The following is a 27,634-nucleotide window of genomic DNA, read 5'->3' as shown; positions in this document are numbered from 1 at the left end:
TTCCTACTACAGGTTGATATTTTGCTTGGAAATTGTCTGCCATTTCATTATCTGATGCATTAAATTGATATTTGGATAAGCAATCTTTATTCCAAGTTAAAGTTGATTGAATTTACGATCTAAGAACTTATGATGATTGGTGTTTTTCAATTTTTCCACAAATATTGAACTAATCATAATCAGGCTTAAATTAAAATATTGTTTTTATGCCCTTTACCGACCGACCATATAAATTCGTTCTGACTGAAAATCTTTTATTTGTATTTACCAGCAATATTTTATTTTTATTTTTTCCCCCGTTCCTACCAAAATTGTATAGTTGTATTTCCCGCTCAAAACTTTTTTACCGGAATCCTTGGGTTTTTATCTTCCCCGTATAAGGTTAAGTCCGTTTGGTATCACATGAGCGTTTGGCATGAACACTTGCATTTAGAAATTCAAAGCATTTGATTGAAATCGATTTTGAAGGTTTTGAAATCATGATATGACAAACGTTGCCCTCTGTCCTTATACTTGAAGCGCAGGGTTTATTCAAAAAAGTTTGTCCAATACAAAATTATCAACGTGTGTACAAAATATTTTGTTAATGGATGTTGTATCCTATGTAGGGATCGCCTTTGGTGATCCGTAGATCAGGGTGATTATCTTAACGCTGCCTTCGACCAGCTTTGACATTTTATTTATATCTGACATGAACCAAAGTCCTGTAAATTGGAGAATAATTGGCAGTAAAATCGACAAGTTTTCCTGACAGGCAATTTATAAATGCGATGTAAAATACATGACAATTGAGTTTCAAGTCTAATAGATTTTTAGTGATAACACCGGGACACACGAAAATTTAAACACTCAGCTAGTCTCTAGGGTTGTAAGTACATGTAAAATAAGACAAATGCTTAGTTTTAGCTCTTTTAACTGGTTGCATGATGATGATGGTGGGAAATGCACTGCCGGGCAGTGGCTTTATGTTCTAGTCAAATTTTTATTTTTATTTCACAGATATCATCTCTGATAATTTAAGTTCAAATTTTGATAAAATTGGAAGAATGTCGGAATAAAACATGCATATTATACAGCTGTTTCACAAACCATGCTAGGGAGATATATGATATTAATAAACCTTTCAGTCAAGTTAAGCGTACAAGGTACATGTACGTAGTACAGAATATTAGTGCAAGTTAAAACTGAAAAGTTCCACGCATATAAACGCACAGCCCTATATTTTGATATTTGAAAACAAAATAGTAGTGTATATGAATTAACTTCACATTCAACATGATAAATTTTTTTTCATAACTTCCTGGGACTATTATACTAATAGTCACAAACTTTAATAAATTAATAGTTAAGATCAGTAAAATCATACTTAAACAAAAGCAATACAGACAAAAATGATATCATGCAGATTTTGTATCTATAAAATAAAATATTATACCTACCTGCCTTCAGCCTACCCATGACAAAAAATGTACTGAGCCAAGTTATTTTTTAGGAAAGAAAAATAAAATATTTTACCTACCTACCTACCCTGTTTCAAAAAATAGGGTCGGAAAAGGGCAAACAAACAATATTTTAATTTAGGCCTCAGTGTCGCCAAATAGTGTGATTATTTGAATATATACAGTGATCGGGAAGGTCGTGCGCCCTGCGCCTATAGTGCATATTGACAAGAAATGGCGCATACAGTGACAAATGTAAGCGCCCACGTGGCGCACGATATTTTTCACTTCGTTTCGAAACGCTTAGATATCGACAAATGGATTTCCGATCGTGTTCCGTGCCGCAATGTGTGTGTACACAACTGTGTAATATTCCTCCAATTATAGGAGCACCTATATATTTTTGGGACGTCTCGGGTGTTTCCCTATGATAATAAAACCATGCGGTTTAACGTCTCGGGTGTTTTCCTATTGTAATAATAGAACCATGTGATCTAACTGATAACCCGAAAAACGTAATTAACCATCATTCATGATATATTTTTACATAAACAACTTTAAATTTGTGAAATTTGGCTAGTACAGACGAGATTTAACTCTAATAATAATCTCATTTAGTTTAGCTTGCTATTATGTCGATTGAAGAACCCCAAAGACTTTTTAGGAATATAGTTTTTGTCTCCAAAAAAGACGTTTAACTGTCCTTGTCATATTTTGGTCTTTGGCTCGTTTTGACATTTTGTAAACATGACTTCAGCGATTTGTTGTTTTGTTCTATGAATTAATGGTACTCTATACTGTTATTCTTGTCACCGTGATGAAGTTATAATAATACAAGAAGTGCAGAGGAAATGCCTGAAATGTCATCTGATACGGAACGTCTGGAATAAGTATGTTATCGACGAAGACCCACATTTAATGTAAAAAAAACCAACAACATGAACATGAACAAGGCAACAGTACCAGTTTAAACATTGTAAATAAATTTAACGGATAACTTAAATATTGTTCGGGTTGGAAGAAGTTATTGTATATTCATTAAAATTGAAATTACAAAATCACAGGAACAATACCCATGATTTTATTTATATCTTTGCCAAAATATACTGATACATTTTTTTTACAGAAGTCAATTCAAATGGCCCACTCATTTGACAACATGGCCCATTATTTTTTTAAATGGCCCATTGAATTTATTTTTGAGGGGCCCTGGGCCCATAGGGAAAAAAACCTTCAAGATCACTGTATATAATTTACTCATAAACCTTATATTTGTGCTTTCGTAAGCTAGTTTATCGTTTTCTGAGGTTACACATCAAAAAGACCTGGCACTTTAGTTACATAGATGAAAGAATAAAAAAAAATACAACATAGATATAAGAATGAAGACGTACAAACTAAAAACAAAGGCTTCTTCAGAGACAGGCTACCTCCATCATGGCAAGTACATTTAAGTTTCCTATATATGGAGTTCTATTAAGTTTAATTGAGGTCTGGAGCTGGTATGTCAGTAACTGCTAGTAGTCCTTTGTTAATATATGTATCATTGTCATTTTCCTTATTTTTTTGGGTTACCTTTTCTGACATGGGACTCAGACTTCTTTTGGATAGAGTTTTACTGTGTTTATTGCTATGTGTTTGTTTATTCTCCATTAGCTAGAGGTATAGGGGGAGGGTTGAGATCTCACAATACATGTTTAACACCACTGCATTTCTGTGCCTGTCCCATGTCAGGAGCCTCTGGCCTTGTTAGTTTTGTATGTTTTATTTCAATTATAGTTCATTTAGTATTTTGGAGTTTAGTGTGATGTCTATTTACACTGAATTAGTACACATTTTCTTTAGGTGCCAGCTGAAGCCTGCCTCCTAGTTGGGGATTTTTCTCACCGTGTTGAATATCCATTGGTGACCTTCGTCTGTTTTCTACCCTTTGGTCTAGTCTCTTTGACACATTCCTTATTTTTAAAATTTTATTGCTCCCTTAATAATGTCCTACCTCACTCATGATAATGGTACCATCAATAGCTAGTTTCAGGTCTGTTAGAGTTGTCCTTACTACACCTATAACCCTCTGCATCCTGTCTATCTCTTGTTTTAAGAAAATGTTTAATGGTTGGAGATGTCCATACTTCTTCAATCTGTCTTTTACCTGTAAAATAAAATATTGAGTTGTTACTCTAACAAAACATGAACCATTTAAATATAAGCGCTTGCTGATTATTATTACAAAACTAAAAAATTGCCACATTATAACTTAACAGTTATCTTCCTTTTGTTTTAAATTACTGATATGTACTGTAAATTTCAAAATTATTCAGATGTTTTTATGCAAATTATACAATAGAATCAGAATTTCAGCAGTGGTTTTCCATCCTTTGGCAATCAAGTTAATCAGATCTTGCATTTTTACCAGTAATCAGTTATTCACAATAATCAATGCATGTATTAATTTGTGAATTTCCAGTATGTACCTCATGTGGTATATAATCAGGTGGAAGTTTACTCAACATGTCCCCAGCCAGTCTGTAGACCACACTTTCTCTCGTCTCTCCACTACCACCACCACTATCTTTAGGCTGTATACTCATGATGGTCTCCAGAACTGATGTTGACATCTTAGTTTGGTACCTGAATAAATGGTTTGAAAATGAAAGATAATTAATATCAAAATAGCATTTAAAACAAGTAAAACTGTGAGCCACTGCTCACTGATGATACCCCCACTGAAATATTTCGGTAAACAGGGAGTTGTTGAGTGATGAATCTAAAAACACATCACATGGTATAACTGACTTATATAAACCCTGATAGCAAATTTCAGAAATCCTTGTATTGTAGTTCCTGAGAAAAATGTGACGCAAATTTTCAACTTGGCTATTATGTTTTAAATGATACAAGTGTTTTACAAGTGTTTGGTAAACAGGAAGTTGTTGAGTGATGAATCTGAAAACACATCACACAGTATAACTGACTAATGTAAACCCTGAAACCAAATTTCAGAAATCCTTGTCAAGTAGTTCTTGAAAAATATGGGCCAAAAATATTCATGGAACGTACTGACAGAGGTAAAACAGTATGCCCCCCCCCCTTTTTAAAGCAGGGTATGATAAAAGGTTAAACTAATTAATCATTAGTAAGAACCACTTACTTTGTCATAAATGAAAAAAAAGTCCATAAAGCAGACATTTGAGCCAAACAATTTTTTTTGAAGAAATTCAAGTCACAAACCTGTATATATTTCCCTCTAACATACAATGAGTTAATATAAAAGAATCCATATAAATCAATGTACTTTAACAATATAACAACTTGCCAATAAACTTACGTAATATCTGCATTAGCATGTAGACCAAAAGCTTCTGGAGAATCCACTAAACGCAGCTGTTCTATAAATCCCATTACATCTTCCATAGTTTTATACTTAGGAATCTTATAGTCAGTATAGAACTGGAAAGTATCAGCAAACATAAACTCACCAAACCATACCTATAAAAATAAATCGGGTAGATGTACACAAGAGTTACTAAAACATACTCAGTAAAAAACTGCATCTGAATTCATTGTAGTCATCTTGCCCTCATAAGTTTTAAGTAACACTTGATATTGTATAGAAAAAAAAACCCAACTAAAACCTGAAATATTCTATAAGAACTGCCAAGTCAAGATTTTATAAAGATCGGTTATGGTTCAAAGAACAGTTAAAATTTTTGACAATATTGTGATGAGATCAAGGATCTGGAAATTTTTTCACCTAATTTCGGTCATTTTCATATAACTTAAATGTTGGTGCCCCTTTTCAAAAACAGATTGTCAAAATCTCATTACTGCATGAGTATGCTCCTACTCGTAGCATCAATGAACTTGTTTAACTGTTGCATCGCGTTTACTTCATGATTTATCCTACCATTTTCCTAAAATCGATCAAGAGCAATTAAGGGAAGGCAACAGTTTAAGAATAAAATGATTTTAATGACTCAAAATCGTAATTTTCTCAGTCATCGCTTACGTTTCTTTCGATTCTGAAGTCAAAATTCAAACCGGATGTAATGCGACTATACTAAAACGAACAATTCCGGACTTATTCCCGAGATTAGTTTTGTTTATCAAATTCACAGGAAAACATCGTTTTTTTTTAATATTTTACCTTTAATAGTGTAAGAATATTAATGAAAATAGTTGCACTTGCTTTATTTAGCAAGAAATCATTTTAAATTTACGATTTAGTGTCAAATCTGCGGAAGAGAATTTTAGGCATGCGTATCATAGTAAACAAAGCATGTGTGTTAGTAGTGAAAAAAATCTTTTTTCTACGTAAATTAAATCAAGTTTTAATTTAATTTTAAATCATAATTGACAATTGTCTTAGCTGAAAAGTAATTAAATAATGAAGACAGTTGGTATTGAATTTTAATTTCTTTATAATATTAGTTCGGAGCTTGTGATTAATAGCCAGGTGTGAATTAGAAACACAGGTAAAGAGATTAGCGATCATTAGCCAATAGCTCCCCGAGGCATTAATATAGCTATTAGGAGGACCCTCAGGATTATAACACTTTACTGGATTAGCAGTTTAAATACAATAAAATCGATAACAAAACAAAAATATGTTTAAAATGGCGATTTGAAACTCAATCTCAACGAAATGACCGAAATTATTTCTGTTGAAAAATAAAATTTGACCTAAATCCCAATAAATGATTTAGGACTTTTGAGTTTCCAAATCGGTCATGTCTGGCATATATGACTGTTTCCGGACCCTTGGATGAGATAACTCATTAAAAAGCCATATCTATTTTCTTCATTACAAGAAATCTTACAATGCATTTGCAATTCCTAAGTGAAATTAATAACGCATAGATGCCAACCCCTTTTGACACAATCAGTAACAGACTATCAAAATTTCCGTATTTTTGAAAAGTTTTCAGTAATCATTCATAAACTTGCATTTACCAATAAAAATTACTGACGAGTGGTTGCAAAATGATGTGCACTAAAATTTGTCGTTCAACATGTTGTCTGTAGTATGCATTCCATTCATTAATTGTTCAGAATGAGATGTTCTCAACTCGTACATTTTCGTTTTGTCAAGGAGAAGTAGAGAAAGGGGGAAAGCTACTTCATAAAATGCAAGTTTGCCTGTTCGGAAGTCAGTTAGTTCTCAACAATAGGTTGATAACTCCCGAGAAACCGGAAGCTTTACATTGGCGTTTTCTAAATACCGGACCAGGACGGAAAAGTAATGATCAAAATCCGCGTTTTACAAAATTGAACGGCGATGATTGGAAATCCGTAACTATTCAACTTCGACCGTAATAGCGTAGTTTTTATCGCAAAATCGGAAAAACTACGGAAAAATCGTAATGGTTGGCATCTATGATAACGATATCTTACCCTTCCGAAGGTATTTAGTAAGCGTTTATCATAATCATCTGTAACTCTTCCACCATACTGTACTTCACCAAGCATATATCTTACAGTTGTCCAAGATATACCCTGAATAAGAATTGAAAGCACAGATGCATATAGGTCTTTATTAAGTTTTCACTTTCATAAGCAAAATATTTTAATCTGTTTGGAAAAAACACTAAGAATACACAGTTACATATATTTATATAAAACCAAGATTGTAAGAATCATTGCACAATGTAACTAGGAATAATATGCTTATCTAAATTTATGAAATGGGAAAAATATTTTTATAAATTCTCTCCCCAACACTAAAATGTCAAGATGGATAAAAAATTTACGCAAGTTGAATTGCCCTATATATTAACTCCTTTATACAACTACAATGCTAGATTTGATCAACATATAAATCTGTTGTGTTCTTGTTAGTAAAGTGACTTTAAGTCAGCCAGTAGTTATATATAAAACAGCTGTAGTTCTCTGTTTTTTCTTACCTTTTTTGGATCCACATCATCTAAATGGTTTTGTACAAACTGACAACTAGCTCCCCAATCTGCAGTATTGAATTCATATGGAATATTCCATCCCAGTGGACCAAACTTCCTTCTTTCCTAGTAATAGAATTATAAATTACAAATATTTATTTTGACATTTGATATATATACATGAAAATGTTTTGGTCACCACCAAAGAATCAAACATAACTCATAATTACAATTAACTGTGCCAGGTGAGAATATATATTATATGCAGATCAAATACATATTATAAAATAAATAATTTGACAACCCTGCATACCAAGGTATCCACTTCAGGGACTCTAACGAAATGATTCACACAGGCGTTGGTTCACCACATGGAGTTTAATAAAATAAATAAAAGTGTTAAAATTTTTGAATGTTATGCATTTTTATTTTTATGTATATTATTTTTTAACTTCTCTGTAACCTTTGTATTTGCATGGTTTTATGAGAATAAACTATCTTTAAAAAAATTCATAATGATTTGGAAAAGCATACATGAATTTTATAGAAATGAAAAACTGTTTTTTATCATTAAAGTCTCATAACTGGGATAACAAACTGAAATTGTAAATATCAATAAAGAAGACTCAAAGGTCAAAAATAAAACCCAACAAAAGAATCATTCTCTAAAAAAAAATGAGCTAATTTAATCTTTAGTTTTGTCAACCTCATGAAAATGCCCATTTTCTCGATTCAATAATTTTTTATATCAACTTTTGATGAAGGTCATAGCTGTTTAATATAAAATACATACCTGAAAATTTTGTTTGACAATCATCCTGTTCAATGCAATATGAAATTTTCTAAATCACAAAGCAACTTTTTGTCCAAAAACCTTAATATTTCATAGTGGAAACCATGTTTGAGTATAAATTACCTGTACTACTGTGTGCATAAATGACACTCCATACAGTACTGTCTTCCACTGTGGCAAGCTACTAACATCAAGGTAGTCCTGAGTTATACTGGCATATGTCCTCTTTAGACCTGCTTTAATTCCCTGGGGTGGTTCATTAGTGAACTTAATGGAAGTCTGAAACAAACAGCATTAAATGTGACATCTAAAATAAATGGAGAATGCATCTATGGGCAACAGATGCCCTCCACTTGTAGATATGCATGAATTAACTTCCACATACAGATGCAGACTTTGATGATCATAAAGGGGCATTACATAAAAACATTGTGTATAAGTTTCATAGCATATGGTTGTGGCAAACTTAAGTAGGAAATTTTCCATTTATAAAGGGGCATTACTCAAGAACAATAAAAGTGACGTTTTCAAACTTGATCTGTGTTTTGGGCTAAAAAGCATTGTGTATAATTTTCATTACATTTGGTTGAGAAAAACAAGTTAGAGAATAGAAACAAATTTTGAGACAAAATTATGGACAGTTGATATGGGTAACAATTAATGTCCCTTCTGATGAAGACGGGGGCATAAAAAAGTCTGCTTAAGTCAATGCTACACACTGACTGAATTTTGATGCAAGGTGTAGACTCTCTAGTAAACCAATGAAAACCTTTCAAATCATTAAATGAAAAACAAGAATAAATCTGATGCCAGATGGTATCTACCTTCCCCCAAGAAATAATTGAGGAAGTTAAGAGTTAAAACTGAATGCAAATGCAACAAGCATATACCAATAACCCTCAGGTTTCCTCATTTATTCCTATTTTCAATATAGAATAACATAGAACAACAATTACCTGTAGTAAACTGATAGGAAATCCTGGGTGAGGTTCTGTAGTTATCCATACTCTGAACTGGTCATGTACCTGTTGTACCTCTCCCAGGGTATCTAATAATTCATCCATAAAGTCCAGACCTAAATGACAATTCTGCAGCAAAGCCCAGCCTCCCTAAAATTAAAAATGGATCTATATTCAATAAAATTGCAATAATAATAATCACAAAAGGTAACATTAAAACAGATTTAATCAAACAAAAAGCCTCAATGGTCTTATTTTTTAAACATCTTGTTGCATATATCATCTGATTGTATTTGTGCCTCAAATCTTACTTAGAAACTAGTTATTATACAAATAATATGAGGCCAGGCATAACCTGTGAATGGGGACAAAGTCTGTATGTATTATTTTTTTAATTCAATCACGTTGATAAAAGAAACCGAAATACCGTACGTAACGTTCCCGATTTTGATTCTGTTGTTAGGGAATATCAGCTGTGACGTTCTTTAAGTTATGACGTCATATTCGATGTTAACAAAAGAAACGCTTTCATCAGGTAACGTTTTTTCATATCAAACAATTATTAAAATTGAATTTGTATTGAGATCCAATCTTATATTTTACTAGACTGATAGATATAAATTTTTCAAAGTCTCATGCAAACAAGACAGATATCTGCGCAAAAGCGGAGAAAACCTGAACAGGAAGTACATCTGAAAAAAAAAGTCAACGATTTTGAGTTCATTGGTAGAATGAAAAATTAGGGAAATTTTCCCGATTTTTTTTTTTTTTTTTTTTTTTTATTGATTTTTCTACCGTAATTGGGGACTTCGTCCCCATATTATATTTGTTTATAAAAAAGCATATAGAAGAGATAGTGCACCAAAAAATAACAAAAAAAAGATATTCATGGCAGAAGGTCCGAGTACACAGTTATTTCGTAGTGCATTTCTTTTAGACAATAAATGAAAATTAAAAAAATCCCACCTGCGCTTTCTCAATAATATTTTTACAGTGTGTTGTACTACTTTTGGGACAAATTATATCAAAATTATAGAAAACTTCATCAGCTCTAACTCAAAATATGGACAATTTTGTGTTAAGGGGGTCTTGAAATCTTTTGACATCTTCCGAAGTGCTAATTTTTGACCTTTTTCAGCTGAACCTAATCACTACTTTACATTAATATTTATGACCCAAATTTTTTTACAGTGTCATTTCACCCCCCAACTTGCTATATGAGGCATAAAACATGGAGAAATAAATTTGGAAGGGGTATAACAAAAATTGGCAAGTAACACACTGTCCACACTAAGGACTATATTCGTGGACAACGAAAATCAAGGACGATAACTGTGTACTCGGACCTAATAGGATAGAATAAGTTGACCAATTTTAATAAAACTTGGTATGACTAAAGCTTAATATATTATAAGACTGCTTACAAAGTTTCATAGCAATAGGATATATATTATAGACAATATGATTAATTCTATATTCAACTTTGCGTGTTAAATTTAGACGTTAAAATTGAGAAATTTCAACTATCAACATTTGGGGCTTTTAAAATTTAAATATTGCAAAAAAAATACTTTTAAAATGCCTTTATATATAATATATCATGTATTTAAAGCAATAGAGTACTCATTTGATATATCAGACTTAGCATAATTATTCAAAAGTCAAATTTATATGAGCCTGTGCCTAAAAATGGAGGTTTTCCAATGAAGGGGGGCCTTACATGAAGATGTAATATTTTCCAGCAACTTTAAATTTGTGAAGCTTTTTGATTATCAATAATCCTTACATATGTATTTAATGTACTTTAAATGGAAAGAAAACTTACAAATAACATATCATATTAGTTTAAAAGGGTCTTAGGCCAAGTAAGACTAAAAATAATTTAGGGTCAATTTAGGCCGTAGCACATATTTACATTTAAAAATGCATATTGAAGCTATAGGAAATAAAAATGTGTGTCTTTTCTATCATTTCTATACTCAGGTGACATGATACAATAATTCTGAGCACAAAAAGGCTCTTACATTCAACTTTTTTAGCAGACAGTATGGTCTGATACAAAGATTTTTCACTTTTTAGTGAAAAACTTGCATGCAATTTTAGTCTCAACAGGCTTATATTTGAATCACATGCTATCCTACAGAAGTAAAGAAAGATATTATGTGAAATGAAACAGGTACAAAAGACATTGTTAAGTGCTTTTTATACAAATTTAGTGAGGTCTTTATTATGGACTTCAACTTTTATTTGCCATGCTCCTCACATTTAACTTGATCAGGCAAGGGTCATTTATACAACACATTTTGCTCATATTGTCTGAGATAATCTTCTTTTCTGTAGATTCAGAGTTCACACATGAGAAATAAAACTGGATTAAAGCATAGAAACACAAAAATTGACACATGAAAACATGTCAGATAGAAAGTCAGAATACCACTTATGCATCAAAATTGAAAAAGCTATGAAATGCTTATTTTGACCATATAATGCCAAAATTGGTCATTTTTGCAGAAATTCTATCAAATAAAAGTTTAAATCCTTTAGTTTTATGCTATTTGACAAATTGACACCATCAAATCATTCAGGGAAGTTGCCAAAGTACAGATTCTATATTTCCTGATTTCACCTCTTAGGTCCGAGTACACAGTTATTTCGTAGTGCATTTCTTTTAGACAATAAATGAAAATTAAAAAAATCCCACCTGCGCTTTCTCAATAATATTTTTACAGTGTGTTGTACTACTTTTGGGACAAATTATATCAAAATTATAGAAAACTTCATCAGCTCTAACTCAAAATATGGACAATTTTGTGTTAAGGGGGTCTTGAAATCTTTTGACATCTTCCGAAGTGCTAATTTTTGACCTTTTTCAGCTGAACCTAATCACTACTTTACATTAATATTTATGACCCAAATTTTTTTACAGTGTCATTTCACCCCCCAACTTGCTATATGAGGCATAAAACATGGAGAAATAAATTTGGAAGGGGTATAACAAAAATTGGCAAGTAACACACTGTCCACACTAAGGACTATATTCGTGGACAACGAAAATCAAGGACGATAACTGTGTACTCGGACCAGAATTTGCTAAATTCTTTGAGGCAATATTAACATTTATACGAAAAAGTTTTTAATCATTTAAGCTCTGAGAAACACAAGATTAAAGCTCTTTTTAGTTTTTAGTTAATAACTGCATAAAGAACATAAACCTAATTTTAGAATTATAGTAAGTAAAATATACCATGTGTAAAAAATTGTTTAAATTAGACCATCAAAAATATAAGTTTACTCCTTTTATTGGTTCTATTTAGATAAGTTTTAGATGTAAATATTAAGTGAAAGGAACATCAAGATTTTATAACCGATACACTATGTTTAATACTGTCAAATATTGTTTACCTAATCTTGGTTATGCTCTACACTGGTAAATAATGTTGCTACAAAATTAAGTGTACACCAGTGTCCATACATGAGAGTCTGAATGGGGTTGTTCATGTCTGTATTATTTAATAACAGTCATAGTGTAGTGGTTAGCGCATCCAACTACAAACACAAATGTTCCTGGTTCTATCCCCGTACAGGGGAGAAAATTTCAGGCCCTTCACACCATTTGAAGGTATGGTCTTGAGGAATAATGATAGACCGTTGGAAGGGGAAGATAATTGGCTGACCCGTGCTAAGAGAAAGCAATAATTCTTGCACGTAAAAGACACCCTTGTAGATTTTCGAAAAAAGCAGGCTAATGACACTACAGGCAGCACTCGCACCAGCAAAGTGGAGAGGTATTAATATAAGTTGCAAAAACTTGTTTCCCATTCCACTATAAATAAATATGTTTAAACTAAACTATTCTTTAATATTTCAGCAAGTTATCTCTATTCCTCATAGATTTTACCCACAAGTCTTTTTTCTAAAACCCCATCCAGACCCTCATACATATTCAAATACTTACTGAATGCATGAAATTACTGATTAATTTCCTGGCATGAACTTCTTGTCCTTGTCCCATCGATATAGCTCTTATTTCTGAATAATAAAATAAAACAAATGAGTTAGCTTGAAATATTTCATTCTTTATTAGGTCTCACAAGAAAACAAGCTCTAAACATGCTAAGGAACAGACACATCCATTATAATTTCTAAACTAAACACACTTATATTACTATAAATTTAGAAATTATTGCGAGTATTTATTTTTGCGATTAATTAGATTTAATTTTTGTGATATTGAGAAAAATAATGTTTAATTCATATACAAAATTTCAAATTGTGAGTTTAAATATTAGCGATTATGACCCTGTCGCATTTATCACAATAATTAAAGAATTTACAGTATTGATTATAGTTTTGTTTTTATTAACCCTTTCGCCGATGAGTCCCCGTTTATCGGGATTCACGCTTCAGACAGCTGACGATGAGTCCCGTTTTACCGGGATCGGAATACCTCTTTTATATTTCCCGCTCAAAACAGTGCAAACATGAGTTATCTTTCTTTGATGAATACCCGGATGAAAGTGTAAACATGGCGCTTCCGTTTGTTGAAAACCGTGTCAAAATCAGAGGAAATTTATGGAATTTACGAGAATTTGAAATGAGGGAACATTTTTTTTAGAAAGAATATGGAAGAATTGAAGCCAAACTTGTATAATTTTTTGACATGAAATGTCGTTTTATGTACAAAACACTTGGAATGGACATCGTTCAGTGTGAAAAATTTGTACAGCCTCATAAAAATTTTCAAAATTTTGCCGTTTTGGGTTAAAAAATTACGATTTGGGGTCAAAGAGCAGAATTTTGAGAATTTCACCTAGATAACGCCGAAAATTTGAAAATTTGAATATTTTATGAAGAAAAAATTATCAAAACATGAACAAAACTGTGAACATGGTGTTAGTGAATGAAATAAATACACAAATAACTACAAACAAGTTTTTATTGTCGAGCCTGCAACTTTTGTTGCAGAAAGCTCGACATAGGGATAGTGATCCGGCGGCGGCTACGGCGGCGGCAACGGCGGCGGCTACGGCGGCGGCGTTAGCTCACTTCTTAAAAGCTTTATATTTTAGAAGGTGGAAGACCTGGATGCTTCATACTTTGTATATAGATGCTTCATGTTACGAAGTTTCCATCAGTCACATGTCCAATGTCCTTGACCTCATTTTCATGGTTCAGTGACCACTTGAAAAAAAAGTTCAAATTTTTTGTAATGTTGAATTCTCTCTTATTATAAGTAATAGGATAACTATATTTGATGTGTGCGTACCTTGCAAGGTCCTCATGCCCGTCAGACAGTTTTCACTTGACCTCAACCTCATTTCATGGATCAGTGAACAAGGTTAAGTTTTGGTGGTCAAGTCCATATCTCAGATACTATAAGCAATAGGGCTAGTATATTCGGTGTATGGAAGGACTGTAAGGTGTACATGTCCAACTGGCAGGTGTCATCTGACCTTGACCTCATTTTCATGGTTCAGTGGTTATAGTTAAATTTTTGTGTTTTGGTCTGTTTTTCTCATACCATATGCAATAGGTCTACTATATTTGTTGTATGGAATGATTGTTAAGTGTACATGTCTAGCGGGCAGATGTCATGTGACCTTGACCTCATTTTCATGGTTCAGTGGTCAAAGTTAAGTTTTTGAGTTTTGGTCTTTTTATCTAATGTTATATGCCATAGGTCAACTATATTTGGTGTATGGAAATATTTTATGATCTTTATGTCAGTCGAGCAGGTTTTATTTAACCGTGACCTCATTTTCACGGTTCATTGCACAGTGTTAAGTTTTTGTGTTTTGGTCTATTTTTCTTAAACTATAAGTAATGTGTCAACTATATATGTTGTATAGAAGCATTGTTAGCTGTACCTGTCTGCCTGGCATGGTTCATCTGACCTGGACCTCTTTTTCAAGGTTCATTGGTCTTTGTTTAGTTATCTTGGTTAATGTAAAGTTTATGTGACAGTTGTAATAAAGCTTAGCTTTATACTTAAGACTATCAACATAATATCAATGATTAGTATAGAAGGCGAGACATTTCAGCGTGTGCACTCTTGTTGACATTTATTATGAAGATCTCCCATTTGAGTAATAGTAGCCAGGGAAGCCATCGTCTCAGAGTAGCTTCTGTCTGGGCAGCAATCGGTGAAAGGGTTAAGTTTTGTTTGACTCCACATAGCTACGTGTAATTTCGAAGAAATAAAAATATATGACAGACAACTGATGCTTAATCATGAGAAAACCCCAAAAGAGTAAATTATAATTCATCCTTACTAACCAAGCTGAAGTTTCTTTGATAGTGCTTCTATTTGGTTTGTAGGATCAGAACCCATAGACAATAAACACACAAGGGGTGTTTTGTTATCACTCTCTCCCCATGTATCCTCTAGACTCAATAACACTGCTTCTGCATATCTCACTCCCATAGAGTCAGCTATATACTTTCTAGCTTGAGGTATTGTTCTGTCTGCACACCAGGATCTGTAAATAAAGGAGAATTCTGAATCAGTGACAAAAAAATTCTTACACCAGACCACTGTATTACAATTGACACATAATTTTCCTATAAATATAATCTGTTTTTGTACAGAAAAAGGTTAAAGTTATCTCACAACAGATTGTATACCTCAAAATAAAAATAATAATTTTGTTGTCCAATTCATGAACATTTTGTGACAATAGACCTTTCTTAAATACTGACAGTTTTCCAAATCTGCCAGAGCTTCAAACAAGTAAACCTGTTACATGTGATAGTAAAAGTTATAATCTGACATTTTAAGGTAACCAGAGGTATGACTTTTTACTTTCTAAAAACTAGTAGAAACTGATTTAGTGGAATAAAACATATATCTTCCAGAGAAGTCACAAAGTGGTAATGGAAAAGCTCAAGATATTATAGTACCATAGAATGGCAAAATTTAAATTGAAGCTTCAAATTGTTAATCAAAGTGCTTGTAAGCACTGAAGGGTAATGATTTGCTTTAATTTATCAGTGGGATGTAAAAATATATATTGCATTGTATAATGCATTGGTTGTAGTTGATTCAACTATTATTCCGAACAAAGGACGATAACTCCAATTTTTAAAGACGTCTTTAACAATGACATAATTTATATTTTAAGAACAGATATAATATCCCTGCACCTTGCAAAAGTTATGTAATTTTCTTGACAAGTGTAATATTATTTTGTGACTTGAATATCTGAGCATAAATTACATTGATAATATTTTGGAAAAGTTCTTGGATAGGATGTATAGAATGTTATGATCAATGCACTATGTTTTGTGTATCCCTGGAAGATTTAAATATCAAGTCAGTACGTACCATAAGGTCTTTGATTGCATTTCATGCAATCTTTACCTTAAAACAACTTACTATAAGTGGACAATTGTGTCTTTTTATGTCATGGCAAGATAGAATCTATATTTACCTAATGAGAAGTAATTTTCTAAAGCTATCCAGTGAAGTGTTATAACCATCTGGCATTGGTTCTTCTTCAGGAGCATCTGTGTCAAACCATGCTCTCCAACCCTTTTCATTTCTTGACACCTAATTAATGGACAAAACAATAACAAATGTGAATATCTCTTGGAGGTAAGATATTTTCCCAGAAATATTCCTGTCCTGTTAAAAAAAAAAAGAAATAGAAATTTTACCAATCCTTTCATTTTTCTTCAGTAATGATTATCAGACAAAACTGTAATCCTTGGCAATAATACAAACCTCGCAATAATTTCTGAATTTACAGTAATTGAGTTGGAGGTCATAATGTGTATGTAGGCCATTTAATGACTTGACTGTAGTTGTTCACATTCTTTCCCTTTGGTTTTTAATTTATACTTGTCTCATTGGCTATCATACCAGTTCTCCTATTTTTATTATAAATGTAGATACCATCAAAATACAAGTGCAGTCTTCTTCTTTTAAAATCTTGAAGATATGAATATTTTGAAAATAATGCAATTTTTTTTTACCAATAAATAATTTTCTGTACAGAATGAATACCATTTGATTTTAGAGCTTAGAACTTTAAATGGTGTAGTTAATGGATTGGATACATAAAATATTGCACAACTTATGAAGACAGATATGGATTCTGTAATTAAGCTAAAAGCTCTATTCATGCAACTGAACTCTAGTAAAATCTATCTGAAAAAGTTTTGTTATGATCATTTTCATATTGTAAATAGTTTACTTTTCCCAGTGCCTTAACTCCTCTAAAGGTAACAGTGCTTATGCTGCAAACATGTTTAACCCCACCGCATTCTGTATGTGCCTGTAATTCAGTGGTTGTCTTTTGTTGCTGTATATGATATTTATTTTTAGAATATTGTTTTGTCCGGTCATAAGGTTTCTGGTGTTGAATTATTTTACATTTGTCATTTCGGAATCTCGAATAGCTTGCTATGGATTTTGCTAATTGCTGAAGATCGCACAGTGGTCTATAGTTAATAACTTCTATGTCATTTCGTCTCTGGTGGAGAGTTGTCTCATTGGCAATCATAAGTAGTTCCTATTAAACTAACTTAAGCAGAAAACTCAACACTTGTTGATGTCAATGTCTTCTCAATAAAATCAATACCTAAGTCTTGCCTTCTGTGACACAAAGAAAAAACTCTCATGTAAATTTTATGAGGTTTATAGTGGTCAAAAGGCAGAATGACACAAAGACATTCAGCAAATTTATGTCTCACACCTCTAAAAGAAAAGATTTATGCTATATTACCTGATTAAGTATTTCACCAAACTGAGCAAGACCACTAAGTTGTACAAGATTTAACCAAGTTATGTCAGAAATCCATTTGGCAGGTTTAGGTGTAACTGCATTCAGATCTAAAGCAGCACCACCTACAATTTATAATCATGCAGCAAGTCAAGAAAGGTTAGATGTTTTAAAAAATTACATAAATGAACAATAATGTGACAATAGTAAATGGATGCCCCACACCCACTATCATTTTCTATGTTCAGTATACTGTCAAATTGGTGTCAAAACTCTAATTTGAAAAGATCATATCATAAGAAACATGTGTACTAAGTTTCAAGTTGATTGGACTTAAACTTCATCAAAAACTACCTCGACAAAAAAAATAACCTAAAGAGGGATAGACCGATGAACAGACTGAAAAAACATTATGCCTTTAAGTGGTGCATAAAAATATGACGTAAACACATCACAGCTGGTTCTTCTCTTTGACTTCATTAATTTATACTTTCACAATTTCATTAAATACTGATTTAATTGTGGTAGAGATTTCCACCTACAGACAACACAATTTTACTAATTGTAATTTTTAAAATAAGTTAATGCAGAAAATGAACAATTTGTAACAATGTTATATACCCTTTATAAATGTCTGGAACTCCTCATGCCTTACTCTTCCATTCTGTAAATCTATCTTAAAGGTCATCAACAGTACAAAGAGGAATTTGTGCTCTTCATACAACCCTCTACATGTGTATCTGAAGGCCTCAAATGACAAATATTCTATGATGTTACCAATCCTTTTAGTAGTCACAGGACTCTTCTCTGATCTGAATTATATGTACACATGAAAGTTTTATCTATGAAATGTATAAAATACTAATAAAAAAAAATATATTAATTCACCTGACCACTTTCTTTAAATTAAAATATTCTCAAAAATCTAATCTAGGTAAAAAAACAATACGGTTTATCTAAATTTCAATTGTTTAAAAATATTTCTTCAGTAATTAATGTATCTTGGAATGAAAATAAGAATATATAATTTGTTTTTTTAAAGATAAAAGTAATTTATATTTCCCTCCAAATTGATATTACTTATAAATATAAGTTTACCTGGCCATAGAAATGTCAAATATACCAAGGAACTGTTTCAATGAGATCTGATACATTCTGTTTACATTACTCATGTCACAAATCAAGAAATACAAGATGCTTCCTCTTGTGGCAACTGAAAATAGATATAAATAGATGCAATTATATGATGATGGTACAACCAGAGTGCTTAGATTGGTAATTACAGATGGAAATTTCTCATGTCGTAGAATTTTGTCTGACCCAAGACTGTAACTGATAATACAAGCAATATATGGAAGGTGTAACCAATGCTGACTAGTACATACAGTATTAATGTTACAACAACAAAACATATAAATTGAGTAAAAGGGATTTCTTATTTTTTTTAGTAATAGCCAAACTTGATTTTTTTAGATGTATCTTGTGAGCAAAAATCAAGTTTATACTTACGAATTTCCATGACTTTTTCTATTGTCTAATAGAATTAGTTACTGGATATTCTTCAGAAGTTTGCATCAGAAGCAGTATTCAGGAGACTGAAGCTAAGTTTGGCTGTAATGACTTATGACTGTGTGAAATACCTGTACCCTTATTGTTTTACCAAATTGTCAGGCAGTTGCTGAGAAAGTTGTGACAAATATATGTGTTGAACAAAGGGACAGACAAAGCGATTGCAATGAAGCCTGCATGCTAAAACTGTGGTATTATAACCTTTTGAATTCAAGCAATGTTCTAATTATATGCCAGACTATTTATAAATTGATGTGAGGTATAATATTGACAATACAGTAGATACTAGCTATAGTATAAAGTAGGGTTTACCAGGTCTGAGGCTTAAATTAAAATATTGTTTGTTTGCAGTTTACCGACCGACCCTCGAAAATCCGCCCGACTGGGAAAATTTTATTGCTTTTATTATGAAGAAATTTTTTTTAATACTTTGTACTTCTACTGACGCGATCCGGAACGTCAGGTTTTTCCGGCCATGATTTAAAGTCTTGGTCAATTACACGTTTGAAGTTCGTTTTTTCTTCTCTTCCTGTCAAGCGTTCAAAGGACCCTTTAATGACAAAGCACATGGAGATTGTTTACCGGTATCCATGAAGTAATGGAAGAGTATTTCACCGTGTCGTCTTCTGTAAATATTAAAACTAATAATAAACAAAAAAGTGTGGTAGTAAATCGTTTGTACAGATTTAGACAAAGCAAGACATGGAATGATGTATTTGACGATATCATGGACGAAGATGCTGCAGATATCCGTAAAACTGACACGATAACCGTGTCAGTGTCAAACAAATATGGAACAGAATGTTTTGAACCGGACTTTAATGAGCCAATATCTGTTGTCAAACAGTTTGACAGCAGTCTAAAGTATGCAGTTTTTACAATCGATCGTTGTGAAGACAACAAATGCGAAACAACGCCTGTACCTGCAAAGAAGGACGCATTTCAATTGCTTATGGAGCGACGATGCCAAATAAATAGGAGGCCAACCAAAATACTTAAAGATGTAGAGAAAATGAATGGTTAGCATAAAAATAAATATCTTCTCTCTATATTAGGCTTAAATTAAAATATTGTTTGTTTGCAGTTTACCGACCGACCCTCGAAAATCCGCCCGACTGGGAAAATTTTATTGCTTTTATTATGAAGAAATTTTTTTTAATACTTTGTACTTCTACTGACGCGATCCGGAACGTCAGGTTTTTCCGGCCATGATTTAAAGTCTTGGTCAATTACACGTTTGAAGTTCGTTTTTTCTTCTCTTCCTGTCAAGCGTTCAAAGGACCCTTTAATGACAAAGCACATGGAGATTGTTTACCGGTATCCATGAAGTAATGGAAGAGTATTTCACCGTGTCGTCTTCTGTAAATATTAAAACTAATAATAAACAAAAAAGTGTGGTAGTAAATCGTTTGTACAGATTTAGACAAAGCAAGACATGGAATGATGTATTTGACGATATCATGGACGAAGATGCTGCAGATATCCGTAAAACTGACACGATAACCGTGTCAGTGTCAAACAAATATGGAACAGAATGTTTTGAACCGGACTTTAATGAGCCAATATCTGTTGTCAAACAGTTTGACAGCAGTCTAAAGTATGCAGTTTTTACAATCGATCGTTGTGAAGACAACAAATGCGAAACAACGCCTGTACCTGCAAAGAAGGACGCATTTCAATTGCTTATGGAGCGACGATGCCAAATAAATAGGAGGCCAACCAAAATACTTAAAGATGTAGAGAAAATGAATGGTTAGCATAAAAATAAATATCTTCTCTCTATATTAAATCTATCTTCATTTGCAATGAGGATGCTCCTTTAGGATAAGGGGGGCTGTCCCACTCATTGCAATTATTCTCTTTCTTTAAAACAATATTAAATATACCCAAACTGTGTGGCCTGTGTGAACTGTCGGAATTGTCAGAAACATGAAGTCCTTAAACTTCCAAATATTTTATGCAGTCAACACATTTAATACAGACCTGGCATGAATTTACTTTTTGAAGGGGGACTATGATTGCACCCCGAAGTCTATTAAAATTTTTGTTTCAATGGAGTCTGGCATCAACATATGTTTCAAAATGTAACCCTTATTACACATATGAAATGCTGGATCTACAATTTTTTTCAACCTTCCCCTCCTGCCATTTTCTTTATTTTTTGAAGAAAAAAACATAGCACCTCTTTCCCCCTTCTTAAATGGCAAGTTCCTGTAACTCCAGAATAATGAACATTATATAAATATCTGTCAATGGAAAAGGGGATGGTCGGGACAATGGGTACTTATAAAACTCCACCATCACATGTTTTCTGCACCTGTCCATATTAAATTAGGAACTGTCTGACATTGATGGATCTTGGTCTAGATGAAAAGGATAATCTTGATTCTTGATTTCACTACACTTTTATGTGCCTGTCTCCAGCCTGTAGTTCTGACAGTAGTCGTCGTTCGTTTATGTTGTAATATTTGTTTTTCGTAAATTGTTTTGTTATAAATTAGGCATTTATAGTTTTCTCAACTGAATTGTTTCTTTTTTTTCATGTCGAGGCCTTCTATAGTCAACTATACAGTATGTGGTTTTTTTTCTCATTGTTGAAGGCTGTACGATTCAATGCCTATAATTGCTTACATCCACATTATTTGAACTTTGGTGGATAGTTGTTTCATTGGCAATCATACCACTGTCATCTCCTTATTTTTATAAACCTTGCAGTTTAAATATTAACATTTTTTTTACAGGAAAAGAATTACTTTTCAATGAGGTCTGTGAACATATGTGGACGTGTAATGCTTGTTTTCCAAGTACAATGATAGAAGGTACCATACATAAAGAAATACATCACCTTGTCAATATTCTGTGGTATTTAGATGGCAATAAACAAAAGATAATGGATCGCAGTGCATTGGTGAAAGAAATTCATCCCATACCACAAAGGTATATTTTCTAATACAAATGTTTTTTAGATCCCCGTAAATTTTTGCAGCACCCTAGTATAGCAATCCGTCTGTCTGTCCGTCTGTCAGTCTGTCTGGCAGCGTTTCGTATGTCATACAATAACTGAAGTTTGCTTTGACTGATTGAATTAAAATAACGTTTAGCATCACTATAGAAAGCTCTTTCAAATTTTCCTTTTCAAGTTATGACCTTTATTATATAAAAACTATACACTGGAATACAACAAAGAGTTGCATTTATATTCTTCTAAAATTTCAAATTCTATTTCTTTTGAATAAAGGTAAACCAAATGTCAAAACCTATATTTTCATGCCAGATGCCATGTTTTGAATACTTGTATTCTTATATTTCAGATTCCTTGATAACTTCAACAATTTTAATGATTGGCAGAAAAAGAAACAGAAAGCACCCTTTCTTTCTTCTGAAAAACTGAAGACCCACAGCTCTGCACTGTTTTCCTTGATTTCATTATCTTACACACATACATGGGGTGACCTGAGAAAGGATCTTGAAGCTTTTGCCTTGTCTCTTGATTCGTATGCATCATTTCTTGATTCTAGTAATGATTGTCAACAGAAACGTCATCAATTAAGCAGACCAGTCCGTCAAATTGATGAACATTCCTCATTACACCATTTTGATGGATCTGAACTGAACCAGAAATATTCACTTTTAGAAGAAGCTCTGTCCAGAAAAGACATGTATCAATACATTTTATTTGATGAAAAATTACATGCTGGTTGTTTGTTTAAAACAAGTGTAGAAAAGTTCTACTTTTTCAGTCATATTCAACTGTCATTTCCTGTTGATATGATGAAATACTCACCTGGGGGGTCATTTGGCACTGTTGTCTTTTTCTGGAAGACACCTGAAGGACGAAAGGATGATGAAATAATGACATCAGCTGTTAAAGTTGTATCTAGACTAAAACCTAGCTTACCTGAATTCCACACTCGCCAAATGCGAAAAGAGTTTTACACCAAATTTTGTCATTTACCTGTATCTGCAACTGGCAACACTGTTCCACCACATATACTGAGAGCTATATATAGGGAACTTACTCTAGATGCAACAGCAGACCAGAATAAAGCTCTTGATGAGAGAGTAAGGCAAGCTTTGCTTGCAGAAGACTCAGATCTAGTTACTGATCTTAGACATATAAATCCAGGAAGACCCGGGGACACGTTCAATGATTTTTTTGAAAACCTACATCAAAAAGTTGAACAGATGGTTGCTGCAGATGAGCGACGTCATAATGTGGAGCACATGGCTACTTACCTGTCGGTTCGTGATTTAAAGGAACAAGTAGAGAAGGATCTGGAACCAGGTTCTGCTATTCCCAGTGAGTCATCAATACTCTATGCATTTGTACCAAAGAATTCACATGCAAATACTGCCAAGTTGTATAAATCCAAAATTCCACTTCAATTTAAAATCCAAACAAGACAGTTGCGTGTTTCACATCAGGATGATCACTACTGTTCAGCTGTATTCAAGTACATAAGACAATTTGCTATAAAGTTTCGAGATTGCTGCAAGCTTTTATGCATTGATGATAAGGCTAAAATTGACTATGGAGAGCCTGGCATGGCAGTTTCCAGTGGAGTAAGAGGAAAGAAATCAATTGTTCCATCCAATGTTTCCCTTTCAGCTTTGGATCATGATCTACAGACCAAGGGGTCTGTCACTCCCTCTGTTTCCTTAGATGTTTCCATACCTGAGAGTATTGACGACACTTTTTACAGAGGAAAGGTATCTGTTATCTACAAAGACTCGATTTTTATGCCTAGTTCACCTTGGAGGCATGCAACTGAAATATGTCAAATGTTACAAGCATCTGGAGAAGTACCACCACTTGTTATTCTCTTCTCTGATGGAGGACCAGACCATCGCATTACTTACCACGCAGTTAAGTTGTCTCTTATAGTCATGTTTAAAAAACTAGATCTTGATATGCTAGTTGCGGGGCGCACTGCACCTGGGAACAGTTGGGTCAATCCAGCGGAACGTATCATGTCTTTATTGAATATTGCTGCGCAAAATGTTGCCTTTACTAGAAGTGAAATGAATAGCGAGATGGAACAGATTATAAAGAGTGCCAACTCGATGAGTGAGATTAGGTCTAAAGCTGAAAAGAACCCAAGATTGAAAACTTCATGGATAGAATCTGTCCAGACTGTTATTGATATTTTAATTGAAAGGACCAAAAGGGTGGCATTGAAAGCTGTTCCATTTGATTGTCCAACACCTTCAGACCTAGCAGATGTAAAGGCTTTTGAACATTTGGTAAAAGAAATGGTTGATGGAACTTTACAACAGGGACAATATCAGGAGAAACATGTATCTAAGAAAGCAGGTTAGGGCAATTGAATTTAATTTTAAATTTTCATTTTCCTGTCATAGTTTTCTCATTTGCAAAAAAAGAATTATTCTTGAATTTTGAAGAAAGTTTTTACCAAAATATAGGGTCCAAATTTATTAAAACTCTGACAGGAACACGAAAACAAATAGATATGAAAAGGTTTAAAATTTAAATTTGCCAGGATTGAATTCCTTTCCTTTTGTGCTGAAGTCCAAAAACAATAATAATAAAAAAATGATAGCCAAAGAACCAGGCAGTGTCATGAAATTTCCATTTCAATTTTTTTTTTATATCTTCAATGACAGAAACTATTTAATATTAAAGAGTTACTTTTCAATTTCAGATTATATGAAATTTCTTGAGGATCACTGCCGGCAGAGAGCCTACATGTTCCAGATAAGAAAATGTCAAAATATCAACTGTTGTCGTCCTTCTAGATCAGGAATTACATTTCCATGGGTGCCAGATCCAATGATGCAAGTTGACAAAAATCACTACGAACCTTTTGAAAAAGTACTAGGAACTGACACAAATGAGTCTGATAAACCTTCAGCCCAAAATACAAAGACATCAGTTGTTGCTGAACAGATGCAGGTAAAACTTTAAGTAGTCTTGATAAATAATTACTTCAAGAAAAGCTAGTACTATAAAGACATGAATCGATTTATAAATAAATCTTTATTATCTGACAAACAGGATGCAAACTAAACTTTAAAAAAATGAACAATACAAATCCTGGTTTTTTACACATGTTTAATACTTTAAAATAACACTGGAATATCTGTTGTTTATTTTTCAGGGCATTCGTAATGCTGGTTTAGTTGGACAAAATGTCAGACGAACAGTTGCATGTTATGAGTGTGGTAAACCACGTTGCATCTATGCTAAAAAATCCTTAACAAGCAGAGAAGCCAGGACATTGAATAGAATGTTAGAGAAACATGATTATACCTGTGGCTGTATCATTGTTCCAGAAGGTATTAAACTTTAATATTTAGGTTTTGTAAGTACTCCTTATTTAAAAACAAATCTGACATGGAGAACAGCTATATTTATTTTACACATACAAAAGTGCAAGGCATATTAAAAGAGTTAAATATCCTGGTAATCCAAGTTGTATTTAATGACAAATATAAATGCTTGAAAAGATCATGGGCAACATTGAACCGACAGACTTTTTACAATTAATTTCAATGTTTTTATATATTGAAGCAGTTTAAAAAAAAATAGAATGCATATATATCATTTGTATATGGAGAGTTGTCTCATTGGCATACCACATCTTCTTACTTTTTATATACTAAGGGTACATAAAGACACTTTATATCTGCTCTTTGGTCGGGTTGTTGTCTCTTTGACATATTCCCCTTTTCCATTCTCAATGTTATTGGAAATTTTGAATTGAAATGGATTCAATGTTGTAATTTCTTTGTTGCAATTTAAACTACTGTGATTTATCTTGCAGATGACACACTTCATGGTATAGTTCACACTAGGCTGCAAATGGATTGCAGAACTCCTGTAGAATTTAGTTACTATGCTGACAACACTCCAATAAGACTACAGAAGGACATTTGTTGTTATTGTGCATCACCTAATTCTGAAAAAGATGCTGAAGAACTTGCCAAATTCAAAGTTGTACTCCCTATTTGTAATGATTGCAAGAATAGTGGGAAACCCATTATAAAAAGAAACCCAAAGAAAAACTAACATTAATCAATCAATGGATGTATTGTTGACGTTAAAAAAACTGTCATGAATGAACATGTATATAAAGACACAACTACAGGACCATATTTTTTTTAAACTTGACAGAGAGCTGTCAATTTTCTTGATACTTCTTTATAAATTTAAACCATTTATTTTCAGAGTTTATGCTCTGTAGGTTCTTGGAAAAGAACCAATTACAAATATTGTTAGAAATTTCAAAACAATCAGTTGTCTAATATATTTTTTTTAAGTTCCCATGTTTGTTCTTAATTGAGGAAGATTCAATTCCAGGTTGATTTTTATTTATTGAAAACACTCTTTAATAAACAATAAGCCTGATCAGGTATCCATAGCTTTAATATCTACATTTTTCTGATGAAATACTCAACTCATCAAAGCAGTCTAGTCAAGAAGAATATATATATATATATATATAGAAGTCTATATATATATATATATATATATATATGTGTGTCTGTCAGAAATGTGAATATTTTTCTTTAATTTTTAAAACAATTCTAGTCATTCCTTGTTTATAAGTGTTCCAGTATTTCAATATCATATACCATATTTTTATGTCATATATTTGATAATGACACTATGTTATAGTTTCAAATTTGATTAAAAGTTTTTAATCTGAAAATGCCTGTTTATTTCACATAGGTTTTCAGTGTTTGTTGTTTTAAAATGTTGTTTTCTGCAGGAGAGACTTGCTTTGTGTAACTGCTTATGTAAACTTTATTTTGGCTGATAAAATAAAATATTTTTCCTACCTACCGACCCTTCACTCTGAAGGTACAGTCGGTAAACTGCAAACAAACATAATTTTAAGGTTGGCCTTAAATCTATCTTCATTTGCAATGAGGATGCTCCTTTAGGATAAGGGGGGCTGTCCCACTCATTGCAATTATTCTCTTTCTTTAAAACAATATTAAATATACCCAAACTGTGTGGCCTGTGTGAACTGTCGGAATTGTCAGAAACATGAAGTCCTTAAACTTCCAAATATTTTATGCAGTCAACACATTTAATACAGACCTGGCATGAATTTACTTTTTGAAGGGGGACTATGATTGCACCCCGAAGTCTATTAAAATTTTTGTTTCAATGGAGTCTGGCATCAACATATGTTTCAAAATGTAACCCTTATTACACATATGAAATGCTGGATCTACAATTTTTTTCAACCTTCCCCTCCTGCCATTTTCTTTATTTTTTGAAGAAAAAAAC

At 32.8% G+C, this 27,634-nt stretch overlaps 2 protein-coding genes across 2 annotated transcripts in view; one reads left to right on the top strand and one right to left on the bottom strand.

The window, feature by feature from the left end:
- LOC143079331 (dynein axonemal heavy chain 8-like) overlaps positions 1–27,634 on the bottom strand; it is a 150,527-nt gene that overhangs the window by 11,951 nt on the left and 110,942 nt on the right. Inside the window, exons 75-87 of the mRNA XM_076254588.1 lie at positions 18,904–19,018; positions 18,427–18,617; positions 17,809–17,930; positions 16,513–16,631; positions 15,359–15,561; positions 13,038–13,111; positions 9,080–9,232; positions 8,247–8,402; positions 7,340–7,456; positions 6,831–6,932; positions 4,765–4,925; positions 3,911–4,067; positions 3,436–3,588 (exon numbers count right to left, since the gene is read on the bottom strand). Of these exons, the coding sequence (XP_076110703.1) occupies positions 3,436–3,588; positions 3,911–4,067; positions 4,765–4,925; positions 6,831–6,932; positions 7,340–7,456; positions 8,247–8,402; positions 9,080–9,232; positions 13,038–13,111; positions 15,359–15,561; positions 16,513–16,631; positions 17,809–17,930; positions 18,427–18,617; positions 18,904–19,018 (1,823 nt within the window). The remainder of the gene's footprint in view (positions 1–3,435; positions 3,589–3,910; positions 4,068–4,764; positions 4,926–6,830; positions 6,933–7,339; positions 7,457–8,246; positions 8,403–9,079; positions 9,233–13,037; positions 13,112–15,358; positions 15,562–16,512; positions 16,632–17,808; positions 17,931–18,426; positions 18,618–18,903; positions 19,019–27,634) is intronic.
- LOC143079329 (uncharacterized) lies at positions 20,457–27,238 on the top strand. Its single transcript, XM_076254586.1, has 6 exons — positions 20,457–21,126; positions 22,116–22,311; positions 22,686–24,688; positions 25,038–25,288; positions 25,494–25,671; positions 26,160–27,238. The coding sequence occupies exons 1-6, from the start codon at positions 20,706–20,708 to the stop codon at positions 26,402–26,404; spliced, it is 3,294 nt and encodes a 1,097-aa protein (XP_076110701.1). The 5' UTR covers positions 20,457–20,705; the 3' UTR covers positions 26,405–27,238.

Source organism: Mytilus galloprovincialis, chromosome 6 (assembly GCF_965363235.1).
Source record: "Mytilus galloprovincialis chromosome 6, xbMytGall1.hap1.1, whole genome shotgun sequence".
Taxonomy (NCBI): Eukaryota; Metazoa; Mollusca; class Bivalvia; order Mytilida; family Mytilidae; genus Mytilus; species Mytilus galloprovincialis.
The sequence above is the reverse complement of the archived record's forward strand: the minus strand, read 5'-3'. Positions and strand labels throughout refer to the sequence as shown.